We start from the raw sequence: 17,780 nt of genomic DNA on the forward strand, positions 1-17,780 counted from the left end.
TGCAGGGGGGGGGGGCAAGGCCCCCCGCATGCCCCACACCCCCTGGCACTTAAACATACCAACTCTGAGATTGCACTACAGTGAAGAGAATGGTAAATTTCCCATTCTTCACTGTACGGCGATCTCCATTCAGAAAGTTCGATATTTCACAACTTTGATCATATGGTCTTCACAGATCAGAGATTCAATGTTGTGTAATGTTGTTCCCTTGAAGGGGACTCTATGACACACATGTGCAAAATTCTGGTTCAGTTTCTAGTAAAGGGGGGTAGAATGGGAACCAAAGTCAGATGACCAGATGCATTTGATGTCATTGTATAATCCAGGGCTGAAATGATGTTTTCATACTTGAAGAGACAGAACTCTCAGAGCCATCTGTTCTTGAAACCTGAAAAAGAAGGACTCCTCACCCACTTTATTTTGCCTTGATTTAGTAAGTAACCAGGGATAGTACTTTAGATAAGTCAGGAACATATAGTGAGATTAGATAAGTACTACTTTTCTGTAACTGTATGAATCTATCCATCTGATTATTTTTAATATTTCCTGTAATTGAAACTCTGGTATTTATTGTAAATAGATATTTAGTATTTTCATGTTCTTATTATTTCTTATTGGACATATTTAAACTTTTCATTGTCGCTGATCCTTTAGGGAATATTTTAACATTTGAGACTACGTATATTTATTTGGTGACACTGTGGATGCTCCTGAAAGCCTTATTGGTTTGGTCAAACACTATTTGTATTAGTATTAATTTCACTCAGTATAATTGGGTACCCTTGTACAAACCTTGGAGTAGCTGGATTTGGAGTGTCTAGTGGCAGTAACTATCTTACAGTCTGAGCAAAGGGTAGCAGAGCAAGTAAATCGGTGCCAGCCTTTCCCTGTGTGTGTGTGTGTGTGTGTGTGTGTGTGTGTGTGTGTGTGTGTGTGTCAGTGTTTGTGCAAATCAAATCTCAAAGTGTGTGTGTCAGCTGCAGCTGCTTGAAGCAGGGACACAGAACACTGGTTTCACAGAGAAAGTGGTGGAGGACTTGGCTTGGAGACTCAGCTGAGTACTCAATTCTACAGCTGTGCCAGTTGGGAGTCATACTGGGGGGCCTGTAGAGAGAGAGAGGGAGAACAGACTCAGAACTGAGTGTGTTCCCTTTGTTCTCTTAAGAGAAATTGTGCTTGATGTAGGGAGTTGCATCTGGAAATATCATGTGTATCTTTTTTCGTTCCAACTGAACGTCCCTCACATGGTGTCAGTGGTATGGATTCAGGCTCGTTGATTACTGGCCCAGGGAGGAGCGCCACAAGGGGTATGATTACAGAACTGGTGATTTCTTAACTGTTGAATCCACCTTCCAAAGGATGGCTGTTTAGCCAAAGCTCTCAAACAATTATATTACAGATGGCTTATTTTAAAACAATGGATAGCAACTATGTTCTTGGCATGTTATACTGTTCCAGGTGGTGACAGCATGCTGCCATTAAGACAGGAAGTGGATGCCTGCACTTGAAAGACATCAGTATCCCCTCTTAATGCTGGCTGCGTGTGTGTGTGTGTGTGTGTGTGTGTGTGTGTGTGTGTGTGTGTGTGTGTGTGTGTGTGTGTGTGTGTACATGCAAAACTAATCTTGCCAAGCTTTACTTACTTTTGGTAAGATAGCACTAGAAGGTATTAGGCTGAGAACAAGGTGGATGAAATTCTGGGAACACAGTAGTTATAACTCTTCCCTGCAGCTGTTCAGTGTATTTGAGTGTGGCATGTGCTGGCCATAACCGGAGACAAGTATAAGCATCCCATGTATAATGTTAAGACTCATCATTCTTTGTATATTAGTACAAAAAGCGGTGCAGATTGTAAGACCATACCCCTGTCTGCCACGTATTTACTAGCATTAGGTAGAATTACAAACCCGTCTGTGAAACTAACTTTTAATAGCTGGATTAATCAACAAAAACAAGGAACTTTTGGTCTGCTGAAGGCTACTCTACCAAAACAGCACAATTCCATAAAAACAAGCAGAGATACCACCAGGGAGAGAGAAAGTTATTCCGAAAAAACACAATCCACAATGTAGACAAAGCTAAAAACAATAAAAGCAGTCACACTGATACATGATTACAGGATAAATGCTTTTGGCTATATTATGCCTTTTTCAGATCCTGTTTGGTTAAAAAAAACTTCCACTTTTACAGTCAATTCCAGCCAATCAAATGATACCTCCAAAGCTTCCTTCTTTTTAATTCTGGTTTCAAGGGAATCATGTCATTAAGTCCTGGATGTCTATCTGGTTGTAAATCAGCTATCCATTTCTATTTTATGTAATAGGTCTCCACCTCTTACGCTAACTTGTACCTTCTCCCAAGCTAAAAAAGAAAACTTATGTCCAGGATTTATTTGGGTATGTTGCAACAAAGTATTTAATTGTATAGAAAGTCTGATGTCACTAAGGTGATGGAATATCCTTTCCTTCAAGGCTCTATTCATTTTCCCAACATAGAACCCTTGACAAATATCACAAAAAACAACATATATAATATTCTTCATGCTGCAATCCACATATGTCCTTAACTGATACAACCGACCAGTAATAGGATGTATTAAACAGTTGCTGGTATTTATACAAGGACATGTCTTGCACTTCTTGCAAGGAAATGTACCTATTCTATGGGTAAATTGCTGAGATCCAAGATATTCTTTGTGGCATAAAAGTCTCTTTAAATTCATTTTATTCTTAAGTATCTAGAAGTACCACCCACTATACGTCTCAGATTATTATCCATCATTAAAATCTTCCAGTTCTTCTTGACTATTTCAAAGACATCCAAGATATCACTATTATACTTAAGCAGGCATCTTAGACTGCCTGATTCCTTATGATGTTCTACCTTCCATCCCTCTTGCTGAAATTTAAGGTCTTCCTCTAGTTCTTCTTTGAAAGTCCTTATATCCAAGAGCTAGTAGATCTTTCATAAGTTGTCCAGATTCATATCACACAGAGTCATCAGTACACAGCTTCGACTTTCACAAAAGCTGACCCTTAACCATATGTGGATAGATGTGTTTGGGATGCATACTTGTCCTATGTAAATGATGATTTCTTCAACACTCTACTATGTATATGTGCAGTGAACTTCTCTTCATCATTCAATAGAATAGTAACATCCAAAAAATCTCTCTCTGGTTGAGTTTTGCACATTAAACTCCAGAAAAGACATCGTACCTGCCAGGTACTCCACAAATCTCAAAAGCTCATATTCATCACCTCGCCATAAAAGGAATACATAGTCAACAAATCTTCCATAATAGATTATGATCTTTCTTCATGTATTTCTGTTATTAAAAACATGTTCTTATTCCCAATATGCCATAATCAGGTTAGAGTAGTTATTGGCCCATGAGGTGACCATCACCCCTCCCCCCAATTTTTGCTAGTAGTCTTCAGCTTCATATATAAAGATGTTATTCTCTAAAATCATCTTCAACAGTGAACAAACCTGTGAAATAACTGAACTTCCAAACAACTTGCATTTGAGAAACTCCCGGATGCAATTTTACACATATTCATTGGGGACAACTGTGAATAGTCACTTAACATCCACTGTCACCTTAAGTGCTTTCATGCTATTCAAAGTCATTACACAACTGTGTAGAGCTTCTATAAATTGAGAATTATCCATTAAAACTGTTGTTGCCTTAGGCAGGGCTTTCTCTGTCAATTAAAAGAAATTTACATTTCAACTGATCTAGCCAGGATTGTTTGGTTAGTTGACAGACTACAAAGTCCATACTGTCTTAATATTTGAAAAATATTTTCATCTTCAAAAAGTAAAGAAACCACATACTTTCTGTAAAGACTAAAGACTGGGACGCCAAGATTATATACTTTCTCACCATAGATGTGTCCAAAGTTCACTGCATTGTTCTGAATAGGAACTGCTGATTTTGATGTTTGTCAGTCATGAAGAGATCATGGATGCTGCATCAACTATATTGGCTTGACTACTGGAATGCCTCCCAGACCTGCTTGGTTAGTTTAATCTTGCTTGGAATTTCAGGGTCCACCTACTTACTTGACTATGCAATCATCTTTAAGGAGGAGGGATCCTTCTCTACATTTTTAAAACACACCCTTATTTCCATCTCCCTACCACAGGTGCAATGTCCAAAAGTATAAATACCCATTAGTATGAAACTGGAGATGTCCAAACAAGACTTTTTTGTAGGGGGTGCACTGTGTCTATACAACCTACCAATAAATATATTGCTTCAAAATTATTACATATTGGAAAAAGAGGAAATAAAATCTCAATTTCTGCACTTAAATGGATTCATACTTCTGGGCTTTAATTACTTATACATTTATTAACCATCCTGTAAATTTGTTAACCAAGTACACTGGTCCAAGGACCCTTTTCAGGCACAGCTCAAGTCATGAAGAAATTACACACAGTGAAATACAAAATCCTAAAAAAAAAGAAGTTTTGTACTCACTGTAACTTTCCATCTGTGTTGTCCATTTTCATTCCTTCTTAACATATGGGTTTGGCTCTGATACTCAGATCTGATTCAGCCACTGATTCATAGCTCGTGGATATTACAAGCTCTCGAGCTCCTCCTTTATCCACAATGCAGCAATCCCCCTCATTACCCAGATCTTGTTTGCAGCTTCTTAATGTATGATAGAATACATTTATAGCTTTAAGATGGAAAGTCACTATCTGGAGCGCCAACAGAAGGAACTTTGGCTCCTCTAATGTCTTCCTGTTCATCCAGAAGTCCTCAAGATAGAGGAGTAGAGGGGCTGGAAGGAGGGGAGTTGAGGAAGAATGAAGATGGACAAAAGGGATGGAATGCTATGCTGAGTACATAACTTCTTTATCTGATGTCACCAATTTTCATTCATTCCCCACCATATTGGACAGAGTCCCCAGCTACCTGAATCCCAGATGGATGCTAAGGAAGGATATTCTCATGAGTACTGTAGAGCCGAAGGCCTCTCTTCCCCTTAAGACCAGATCCAGTTTGTAATGAATAAAGGAATGGGGAGTGGCCCAGGTCACAGCCACACAAACATCATCCACGGAAGTCCTGGATAAAAAGGCTGATGAAGTTGCCATGGACCTGGCTGAATGGGCAAAGCCAGACCAAACTTTTTATAGGCAAAAAAATGCTGTCACCCATTTTAAGGTTACTTTCAAAACCGGCTGACTCAATCTAGTTTCTGAAAAAGACACAAAGAATTGATCTTACTTTCTAAATTAAATTTATCCAGTCTGTGAAGATAAAAGTGTAATTGTCTGTCGACATCTAAAAAGTGTAAAATGCGTTCACCTTTGTTTGAAAAATTTTGAAAGAATACGGGGAGGTTATAATATGATTAATGTTGTATCTTGACACCACCTTAGGAAGGAAAGAAGGACTGGTTCTTAAGGACACACTATCTTTATGAAAAACTAAACAGAAAGCTCTAGAAGATAAAGCTTGAAGTTTTGAAACTCTTCTTGCTGGTGTTATGGCTATGGGAAATATAGTTTTCCAAGTCAGATATCACAATTTACATTTTGCAACTGGTTCAAAAGGACTCTGGGTTAAGGCCCGCAACATTAAACTTAGATTTCAAGGTGGAGTAGGGTCCCTGAAGGGTGGTTTAAGTAGAAAGGTTCCTTTTATAATGGTTTTACAAAGATGTGAAGCTGCCAAAAGACAATTATCAACCCCATGTAAAAATTGTAAATGACAGCCAACTGAACCCTTCATTAAAGACAGAATCCAGGAATTACAGAATTGCATACACCGGTGCTGCAAAAGGGTCCATGTCTTGTTGCTGTGCCCAAAGGACAAATCTTTTGCATTTAATTTTCTCCTAGTGGAAGGTTTGTGAGAAGATAAAAGAATGTGGTTCACTGGAGAAGAGAGCTATCAAAGAAACTGCAGAAACCATGCAGTCAGTTTTAGGCCCAAGATGTCCAGGAAAGTCTTATCTGTTGGGTGAGATAGGAGGTCTGGAAATGGATCCAGAATCCAATGTGGGTGAAGTAGATGAAGCCAAAGGAAGGGAAACTAAATCTATTGAGGCCAATAAGGGGCAATAAGGATGACATCGCTCTTCAATTGAGATACTTTCTGTAGGAATTTGGAGATTAAGGGGGTTAGGGGATAAGAATAGAGAAGACCTGGGGAGCAATCGCGAAGGAGAGCATTTCTCGGTGACTCCCCTCAGGGAGGGATTATGGCATGTTTCGTTCAAGGGATATGCAATTAGGCCACAGCATGGCTGACCCCATTGGTGGAATATCATTTCTACCACTTTTGTGTTGAGAGACCACTCATGAGGTAATGAGATGGACCTGTTCAATTTGTCTGCTATCACGCTGGACTTCCCTGGTATATGCATTACTCTCAGAAATCAATTTGAAGAGATCGCCCATTGCCACACACTCATTGCTTCTCAAAAGAAGGGATAAGATTTGGTTCCTCCTTGCTTGTTGATGTACCATACTACAGACATTGTCCATTTGAAATGCAATAACATACATACAAAATCTAGAGCACTTGATAATAGTTTTCAATCTTACTCACAAACACTGGCTAATCTACAATGTATGTACTGTACCTGTGTACTATGTATGTATTCTACCTATGTTCCAAATTTCAGCTGTACACCCCAAATCTATTAATTACCTTTATTTTTAAAATTAATATTTTTTTGTTTGTTCTCTCCACTAACTGTTTATGTGTCGCATACCACTGTAAAAACATGTCTCCTGTAATTTGTGTGTATACTGATCATGTCTAAATAACTAAATGTGTCTAATTTTTCTTTGTGGAGCTTTTCTCCCAGAGCCGCTGAAAAAGGGCCTTTTTGGCTCAGTCAGACACCCCCGGTTAACAAATGTAAAATAAATAAATAAATAAAAATAGTTCCAGAAGGGAGAGAGTCTTGGAATTAGTCTTGGAATTCCTGCAATGGTAGGAGTACTGCTCTCATTTCCAGCACATTGATATTTAAGTTGGCCTCTTTGGGGGACCACATGCCTTAAGAAGTCTTTCCCAAGAAATGTCCCACCTGATCTGGGAAGCGTTCATGGTCACTGTGGCCTTGGGCTGAGGGAGGATGAACAGATGACCCCGCGATATGTGATATGAACAAATCCACCACCAAAGATATTTTTTGCAGGCCTGAGTTATGCTGATTTTGGTGGACATAGGTTGAAGTACAATTGACCACTGGGATACTAATGTTCACTGCAGAATTCTGATGTAACTGAAAAAACAACTAGTGTCCTGAACCATGAGTAGCTTTAAAAGTACATTTAATGAGTGCCAGAGTTGGCAGATACTTCACATAGAGTTCTGTAAAATCCAAAATATGTAAATGTTAGTGTCTTTATTATACATGGGATCCCACAACATGAGTTTGCACAAGGTAGAGGCACTCAATATCAATAATATACTGATGAGATTCACTGACATTCACCTGTACCTCTTCCTTACTCAGTAGTAGGTGCCTGGAACAAAATGAATGTTAAGGTGTATGTTTCCATATAATTCTCTCACTCTTTCTTCTCACTCCTCCTACCAAATTGCTTTATTCTCCAGCCTAAGCTACACTCCTTCCGTGGATAAACACTACCTGCTTTAACCAACTCAAAAAGACTATGCTTGTGTTGTGCCATCTTTCAGCGGATGAATTCTGCCTGCTTAAAAATTAACTGAAAAAAGGTAGAAGGCAAGGTCTGTTGTGTATGTCACCTTTAATCATCTCAGTTTCCACTCAGATCTCTCTCTCTTTTCTATGGCAGAGGACAGAGACAGGTAGCGAAGAGAAGAAAGCTTCAAATTTAGAACAGGCATACCTCATTACTACCATCTTTTACAAACCAGCTTTCTATATGGAGAATTAATGCTCAATCTCAGTCACCTTTTATCAGTAAAGTAAAAGAAAAGGTGGTTTACATAGAGATGTACTCCCATCTTATGTCTCATGATCTCTCAAATCCATTACTGTCTGTTTTTAGAAGCAGAAACTGTAATATGACTGCCATACTTATGGTTGTAAGATATCAATGGCTGTGCCCAGTCTTTCACTGTTTTTCTTTCTGACAGAATGACTAAGCAACCCACAATGGTCTTCCTTCCACAGTTATCAGTTGGCATCACTCTCAAAGCACATTCAGTTCTACATTTCAAGGGTAAATTAGCCTGGAAGCTAGCTGCTAACATGCAGTGTACCTCAGGACTTAAGTCTTCGCTTCTTTATTATTTACTATACATGGGATCACAACAAAATGAGTTTGCAAATGACAGAGGCACTCAATATCAATATATTGCTGAGATTCACTGACATTCACCTGTACCTCTTCCTTACTCACCGGTTAGTGCTTGGAACAACATGAATTTTAAGGTGTATGTTTCCATATAATTGCCTCACTCTTTCTTCTCACTCCTCCTACCAAATTGCTTTATTCTCCAGCCTAAGCTACAGTCTTTCAATGGATAAACACTACCTGCTTTAACCAACTCAAAAAGAAGAATATTCTTGTGTTGTGGGTACTTGGGTGCCATCTTTCAGCGGATGAATTCTACCTGCTTAAAAATGAACTCAAAAAAAGTAGAAGGCAATGCCTGTTGTGTATGTCACCTTTAATCATCTCAGTTTCCACTCAGGTCTATCTATTTTCTGTGGACAGATTACACAGATAAAGTTCAGTAAAAATCTGAGAATGATAAATCTCAGACAGCATGTAGTCACTTAAGTGTCAGGTGACAGTTGCTGTCATATCTCATTACCACCTAAGGGCCATTTCCCTAAGTAAGCATCTTATGACATCTTCAACTATGCAACACAGATACATGAATTTGGACTTTCCCATCATGATTAATACAATGCACTTTACACTTCAGTCTTTCACACAACTTTGTCAGACTACAGTGAGTAGAAAATTCCATGGCCAGAAATCTGACTGGTGTTTTGCAAACTATCACATTATTCCTCTCCTGCCATACCTACACTGGCTATCAGTAGCTCCATAGTTATCTTTCAAGATCTTAATTTTAACTTGTGGGCCTTAAAACATTCTGGGTCCTGTCATTACAGTTTTGCCAGACTTAAGATCTTGAGGTGAGGGGCTGGTAGCTGTCCCAGGACTACCTCAGAGATCTTAGATAAACATTAATTTGCTTTTCTTTTGCTAGTCATGTAGAATTAGCTGTAGGTGCGTGTGTGTGTGTGTGTGTGTGTGTGTGTGTGTGTGTGTGTGTGTGTGTGTGTGTGTGTGTGTGTGTGTGTGTGTGCATGCACATGTACATGTATGATATGGAAGAAAAGGGTGTGTGTGTGCAAATGTATGGTATGCAAGAAAGGCCTGGAAATCTATTTCTGTTTTCCAGATTGCCTATTAAAGTCCATGGATGGTGGCAGCAACTCTTGGGCTATTACATGAGTCATCTGCAACTCATAAACATGGACAAAATACTACTACTAACAAATTATTTCAGATGCTGTTTATTCTTTGGTCTTTTTGTGTAAAATGCTGTAAGTGAGCACTTTAAGAAATAAAGCAGACAATGAAGATATGAAAACCATATACATGATGCAGATTAACTGGAGTACAAAAAATAGGCAAGGGAATGCCTGATTAACACGTTTATGCATTTAATGCCAAACAAATATAATGATAATGCAAACAAAAGGAAATATACATTAAAACAGCACTATCAAGCAGATAAACAAAGCACAGGACACATAAAAGACAAGCAAGAACATAAATACAAAAAGATACTCATGCTAGATATTAACAGCACACTATTGCTCAACCACTGGCTCGGTTATATCAGTTTTAATAAGCTTTACACAAACAGGAATCCATACTATTTCTGCATCTTCACTTTATGGGATGGAATCGATTTCAGGTAATACATCAAAAGGGCAGGAAAAGAGTTGACTGTTAGAAGGAAAGTATGAGTTACATTAATGCTTGCTTTGTTAAGCATATCCTGCTTCACAGTGAAAAAAAACTGTTCTTTCATATGTGCTAGGTGTAGAAATATGAATCATGCTGAAGGAATCTGAACAGTTTTGCGTATTTTGTACAGCAGCAACATCCAGCAGGGTACAAAGGGGATTAAAAAAGACAGATCACCCTGTTGGATGCTTCTGCCGCACGAAAGCAGCAACACCATCCAGCAAGACATGCAGGCGATTAGAAACGACGCATCTACCCTTGATATGGGAAAGTTATTTCTACAGGATTCTCTTCCTCTTTCTTCCATACTATTGCACTGTCCTAAGGCTGGTCAGCATTAGGCACAGACAAACCCTTGTTTTTATTTTTATAACTCATTGTTGAAGCAAAAACAAACTATAGCATAAACTCAGCCACCACCATATCAAACACTTTAAATTTTTATTTAAAATTCAGCCTTTTAAGGAACTACAGGCATTTACCAACTTAAAATATTTCACTAATACCGCAAATATAAAAACACCTCATCAACAACCTGGACTTACCTCTTCAGTGAGCTCCCCAAACACAGACAGAACATCCAGCAGAAGACTTGATGTATAGAAGGACTTAATCATATTCCTGAAAGAGAAGATAAGTCTAGCATTAACTCTACTTTGTCTGACTTCAAATTATATTTTACATTAATTTATAAAACAAGTGTTTCCCTAACACTTAGTGTACATTATACAAAGACTGTGGTTTCTGCTACTGTAGAAATATGAGGTATTTTAGATGTTCCAGCAGGATAATTCATACACAGGCACTGTATTACTCATTCAGAAATGCACACCAGGATTCAATAAAGTCCATGTAGGCTCCATGTAGAGCCCACACAGAATGTATCCCTGTACACGTCCACTATTCTCCCTCAACAGTGTGCCATACATATTAACTGTGCTGCATGCCTAAGCGAGGTCAGAACAACAAGGATATTGAATCCATGTAAGACCGACGGCACACTCGCATACCTTTCAACCTGTTAACCATGACTGATAAGTCTACAAGACATTTTATTTCACTAAGTTGAATGTATTTTCATTTTTTTTATGTTTATGTGCATGTTTGCGTGATGTGCTGCTTTATTTAGTTATACTTAGCTCTGCACAACCATACATCAGGCATGTGCTAGATATCTAAAAATAGAAACCGGATGCGTTCAATTTCTTTTCTTTTTTTTTTTTACTTCTACGTGCTTGTTTGCGCGATGCACCGCGTTGCTAGTTATGCTAAAGCACAGCGCACTTATGTATTATGCATACGCTAGACAGATGAAAACAAAAACCAGATGAATTTAATTATTGTAGTTCTGCAGTGCTTAGCACCATGCAAACCCGCGCAATGAAGCTGTGCTGCTTTTACAGGCATCTTTGCAGTATATCTTAAAGTATAAGAGTTCCTTTCACTATCCCAGTGGCTAGACAGGTTGAGTCATGATCTACTGTGCAGTAGGTCCTGGGTTCGAGGCCAGGGCAGTAATACCTTTTACATATACTGCTGTGAAACTGTATCAGGTGACTGAAACAATGGTTGACTTGAAAATCAATAATTGTTAAATTTAGAAAAGGTGCGATGCTATGCTAAGCATCGTTTAAACATGGTCAATGGGCTTTTCATGTTTGTATGTTGCTAAGCTTCGCTTAAACATGAGGTGTTGAGTGATGCTAAGCGACGCGTCATGTTTTTGAAAGTTACAGTATGAAGTGCAATGGCGAGAATGCAGACTAGTTAAAGGGCAACTGGCAAGATTCTCATATTACTCCTTGCAGCCTGACCTTGACTGTGGATATAGCTGCTGTCATGGGGGAAAGTGTGTGCTTTACGGCATAACAGTGGGGTATGCAGGAGTTTATGGTTTTCAATGGACTTCTGGTAGAGGGCTATGAACCCCGGCTGCTGCAGGACAATGATCAGGGGTCAGAATGCAAGTCTGAGGTCTGGGATAGTTTGGCTAGGGAACTAACCAGTGCAACTGGTATCCTCCCCACTGGTGAGCAATACCATCACCATTATGATGACCTCTATCAAAGGAAGACGGGAACCTTGGATACCTGGGGCCAAGAGGCACTGGATGGGAACACCCCACATATATGCAAGTATGTTTTATAGTAATTTATAAATATAAAAGCTGAATATGTGCAAAACTGGTATGCATAAGGGTTTCCTTCTCTTACCACAGCTGCAGAAGAGAGGGCTTGCAATGTCCACTCCCAGGCAAGGTGTTTGGCCAGGATGAGGCAAGCTCGTGGTATGTAAGAAAATCAATAAAGTAATAACTTAATACATAACTTAATAATAAAGTACATACAGATATTGCAGTCTTAACAGTCATGTATGAAATACCTGGGACATCACAGACTTTCATTAATGTGTCAGTGCATATCTGAACTGGTCAAGCAACTTAAAGCAAATAAGCATGCAGTACTGTGTAGCTAAGCTTCCGTCCATTAGTTAATGTTGTGGTATACCCAGATAGTCAATGTTGTGGTCTGCTCATTGTCTGAAATATGCTGTAGACTGCATTCAATAAATGAATAGGTGAACATGTAAGTTGAGAAGGCCAAGCCAGTTAGCTTCTGCTCCTCCTTTCCCCTTTACAAAAATAAATAAATAAATACATAAATAAATAAATAAATAAATGTTCTAAGCTTGTTTCCTGCCTTTCCTATAAGTTGTCTAGTCAAGATACAGATGTGTTGTATCCAGGACTGTTTGTAAGCTTCTGAGCCCCCAAGCCTTTCTGTGTTGGAGGGAAGCCTTCTAGCTTAATTTTGTTTCTTAGAACTAGCCAGTGTTCTAGTTTCAGCACTCAAATCTGTTTCTTTGAGCTCAGCACTTGTTCAGAACTCACTGTAAGCACTAAATAAGCTACAAATTACTACAGCACTCAACTTTCCTCACTTGTCTAGAGGAAACAGTTTTTAGTACTTAATAAATAAGCACCTATCCAGGCATGTCTAAGGGTCAGCTCCCGGTGTTTTTTCCTGTCTACCTGATGAATCTGGGCATCTTGGGGCAATGCAGCAATTGCCTCATGTACACAGACAACCCTCTCCTCCTACCACCCAACACTACAACCTGTGAGAGATGCACTTATATAACCAAACTGGAAGCAAAGCTCTCTTCACCCAAGACTGGACTAGACAGTCAAGAGGAGAAGGTAAACACTTGCACCACACCACACTCATCACATAGTCCCTCAAAACCTACACCACCAAAACACACACATAGAAACACAAAACACACACCTACATTCGTGGAGGCTCTCAAAAAAAATCTACACAAGCAACAGGGATCTCCAAAGCAGAAACGCAAGCAACGTCTACCCCCCAACACAACCCAAATGACACACAGCCAACAAACTAAGTGTGCCAGTCAACGACAGCCCATAAGGCATAACAACGTACCTAACATTCTAGTCATAGGTGACTCTACAGTCAGGCACACTGATGTTCCACTCACCAGGCTAAACAAGGAGAAAGTCACTGTCAGCTGCCTGTCAGGTGCCAGGATCCCCCACATAACGCATGCACTCATTCCACAGCAAGTACAAATGTGACTCTGTTATTGTCCATGTTGGTGTGAATGACCCGAGACGTACCTCCCTGGACTACATGAAAAGAATCATGGAAGAGTTTTCTGATCTTGTAGCCCAGGCAGGTATGACCCTAGCCCTGAGTAGCATCCTGCCATCACCCAGAATGATACCATAGTACAAGGACAAAATGACTGACTTCAACAATTGGCTAAGCTTCTGGTGGATCCAGTAAATGTTTGCCTGGGATGACATGATGGACATACCACGATTCTTTGCCAGAGATGGCCTGCACCTGTCACCCTTGGGATTCCGGACACTGGCTAAGGCTCTTGCCACCCCTATAGTGCCTTTTTTAGGCAAGATTCAAATGACAAATTCACCACCGTAACAGGTACAAGCAAGCAAAATCTGAGGGTAATGCTACTCAATGCTAGAAGTCTAAACCTCAAAATGCACTCACTCGAGGCACTCCTTCAAATGGAGAACATCGACATCTGTGCAGTGACAGAGACCTGGTTCAAGGCTCCAGAGGCTATAATTCATACCACACCTTTCGGCCACCTAATTTGGACCAAAGCACTAAAGGTGAAGGCGTGTCCATATTCATTAAGGATACCCACACCTCCAGGCTAGTTGCTCAGCATAATGCATCTTATATTATCTAAGTGCAACTAACTCTGGGCAAGACTGCAATGCAAATTGTAGCTTGCTACAGATCCCCCACCATGCCCCAGGATTCCCACTCCTCATTTCTTGATACACTGGAAAATATTAGGGTACAACCTAACACCCTAATAATGGGCGATTTCAACTACCCCAATATTAACTGGGAAAACTACTCATGTACCAACTCTTCTGCTCAAAGTTTTCTGGAATTCATAAATTCCAATGCCTTGGATCAACTTATCCACACCCCCACCAGGGGCAGCAATACCTTAGACCTGGTCATTACCAACATGGGCAACCGGTGTTCCACACCAGACGTCAATTCCTTGTTGGTCAGTTCCGAACACAAGCAAATCACCCTAGACATCCACATCCCAGCCCCACCCCCTCCATTAGGGAAACCACCGCAAAAAAATTTCTCCAAAGCCAACTTCACGCTTCTTAAGACAGAAGTGGCAAACTTCACAACACCAATGCTGACGGGCAATAGAGATACGACTGCTGAATCCTATACAATTGCACTTTATAAGCACTTACACGAGTGCATGGAATATGCAATCCCTAACAGAACCAAGATGCTATCCTCCAAAAAAAAGGAAGCCAATCTGGTGGTCCCCTGCTATAAACAAACTCTACAACAAAAGAAAGAAACTGTTGCAAAAAAGAGTAAAATCCCATGCTTGGAGGAACTCCGTGGTCAGCCTCAGTAAAAAGCTGAGATCCCTCATAAAATCCTCCAAAGCCAGTTACGAAAACAAAATTGCAACTGATTCTAAAGACAACCACAAAGCATTCTATAGGTATGTCAAGACTCTCAATGGCAACACTCAGATCTGCTCTGAGTTACAGCACAATGGCATTAAATATACAGAACCAACTGATATTGCCAACATCCTGGCAGATAGGTTCAGTGCTAACTTTATTCCTCTCTCATCCCCTAAAGGGCCCACCTCTACACCGGAAGAATGCAAAGTACCTATAATCACGGCTGCACACAGGTAAAAACACACTCTCCAAAGCCAAGAACACAGCATCCATGGGACCTGACAACATCCCAGGCTGCGTTCTACATGAACTACAGAACTAACTGGCACCCCACCTAAGTACCATGTTCAATCATAGCCTCACCTCAGGCTTTGTGTCCACTGAATGTCGCACAGCAACAGTTATCCCACACCACATAGCGGGAGCCACCACGGACCCTGGGAACTACCGCCCCATTAGCCTGACAAGCCTGGTCTGCAAGGCTATGGAGCGTATTATCATGGAACTTATAAACAATGACATTGGTATTCTCCAAACTCTGGACCCTACCCAGTTCGGGTTTGTAAAAGGCAGATCATGTCTCCTAAACCTGATAGACTTCTTTGAAGCAGTCACCAAAGCTGTAGATGAGGGTAAGGTGGTACACACAGCCTATCTAGATCTCGCCAAGGCTTTCAACACCATCCCCCCACTCTGGAATTACAGACAAACTCACTAAACTAGGTATAAATCCCTATGTCACAAAATGGGTTGCCAACTGGCTCACTGACCGAACACACACTGCGAAAGTAGCAGACTCTAAATCCGACTTCAGACCAGTGACAAGTGGAGTACCACAGGGTTCAGTACTAGGTCCGCCTCTCCTGTTTGGTATCTACTTCTCTGAAGTACAGGCTAACACAGAAGGTCTTTGGCTAAGAAAGTTCACAGATGACTGCAAACTAGGAGCCATAATCAAATCTCCTAACGATGTGGACATCCTACAAAAGGGCCTCACTGAGACAGATGCCTGGTGTCAAAGCCATGGCCTCAAGCTCAATGCCAAAATGTGCATTGTCATCCCTTTTGGTAAAAACTCTGTACCCATGAACTACCACATAGGCGGTAGTCTACTTAACACCGAAAGTGTGATAAGAGACCTTGTGACACAGGTGGATAGTAGTCTCTACTTTGATAATCACATCACCACAATAGTCAGGAAATCCTTCTACGTGGCACACCTCATCACAAAAGGTTTCTTATCCAGGAAAAAAGAGGTCATTGTTCCCCTCTACTCATCACTCATTAGATCCACAATAGAGTACAATGCCCTTTTTGGTACGTACATCTACAACTGGAAAGGCCACAGAAATACCTCACAAAGAGGATTACCGGCCTCAAACAGATGCCCTATGCAGACCGTCTAAAAAAACTCCAGCTTTACTCTGTCGCATATCGCCTACTCAGAGGCGATTTCTGCCTAACATACAAAGCTATGTCAAACCCAGAGCTGTTGGACATGCTCCACATAAAGAAATTCCAATCCCTCCGAGCTACACGCTCTATGGACCTAAACTTTGTCACCACAATAAACAAAACATGCTGGATGGATAGATTCCTATCTCAGACACTTCCCATACTCTGGAACAAACTACCTAGTTATATCAAACAAAGCTCCTCATTAGCACTCAAGAAAAATCTTTATGATTGGATGAGAGATAGGAAATTCACCCCGGGGATCACTTCTGTGGCTCTGCTTGACAGGGGCACAGGAAAATAATTTTCTTGGGTGGCAAAAGCCAGGGTACTGTTTGGCTAGGCTTATATAGGCCCTAGGGCCAATAGCCTAGTACCTATCTATGAACAGTAGTCCTAGAATCCATGCGTACTAAATGCAACATCTGAAACAACAAGAATCAAAGTGTAAAAGGAGACGGTGCTCTGGTCATTTATTTTTTTCAAATAAAATGTTCAGTACTCCTGTAGTCACTGCTTGCGGGTTCTAATCCCACACCCACCAACTGAGAAACTGCACAGCATTCAATACTGTTTTAGCATGTCATAAATAAAACATAACCATGCTTGCATGTGACGTGCATACCCATAGACCTGTGCCATGACTGTCCAGCTGTCAACTGTAATCAGTGTACATGAACATACCTCTCAAATGTCACAATTTTTGCAGAATGTACTGAATATTGCCCCATACTGTCTGGTCTGTTTGGTATATGATCTAGTTTTACTGGTCAACCTCTGCCATATTGCTGAGGATGAATATCAGAAAAAAATCTTAGTCTTCTGATTTGCAGATATATAACATCACTCAAAATACAATTTAATGGCAAATCTGTTATCAGAACACCTTGATACCATTGTAATCTGAGAATGTTCCTGATCGCTGTGCCTTTGTACCACATAACGTCCCATGCTAAGAGGTTGAGAGGTATGTACGTGGAACATCATAAACACAAGCAACACTGAATGATTACTAGATGCAATATGATCTGTACTATAGTGTGTGTGTGTGTGTGTGTGTGTGTGTGTGTGTGTGTGTGTGTGTGTGTGTGTGTGTGTGTGTGTGTGTAAGGAACAGGGTAGTATTTCAAATAATAAATGGCATAGCAGACAGTGGTCTCAAGTGAAATCTAACATATCTAGAAGTATGTAGCTGCAGTATGTTTAGTTTTATTATCTGTGATGTTACTAATGTTCTTTTTTCTCTCACCCAACCCCTTCTCTTATTTATTTAATCAATATATTTAGTATAATCATTTTATATTATCATATTATTTGTTATTACCTCTTCTGCTGGCTTTATGTATCATTTAAT

General features: G+C 40.2%; 1 protein-coding gene across 2 annotated transcripts in view; it reads right to left on the reverse strand.

Annotated features, from left to right (window-relative positions):
- Positions 1-17,780, reverse strand: part of VTA1 (vesicle trafficking 1) — a 1,322,571-nt gene that overhangs the window by 633,981 nt on the left and 670,810 nt on the right. For both annotated transcript variants that reach the window (XM_044058895.1, XM_044058858.1), the window contains exon 4: positions 10,509-10,584. In XM_044058895.1, coding sequence (XP_043914830.1) covers positions 10,509-10,584 — 76 coding nt within the window. The remainder of the gene's footprint in view (positions 1-10,508; positions 10,585-17,780) is intronic.

This window comes from Protopterus annectens, chromosome 1.part0 (genome assembly GCF_019279795.1).
Source record: "Protopterus annectens isolate FY-2018-M chromosome 1.part0, PAN1.0, whole genome shotgun sequence".
In the NCBI taxonomy this organism is placed as follows: Eukaryota; Metazoa; Chordata; order Ceratodontiformes; family Protopteridae; genus Protopterus; species Protopterus annectens.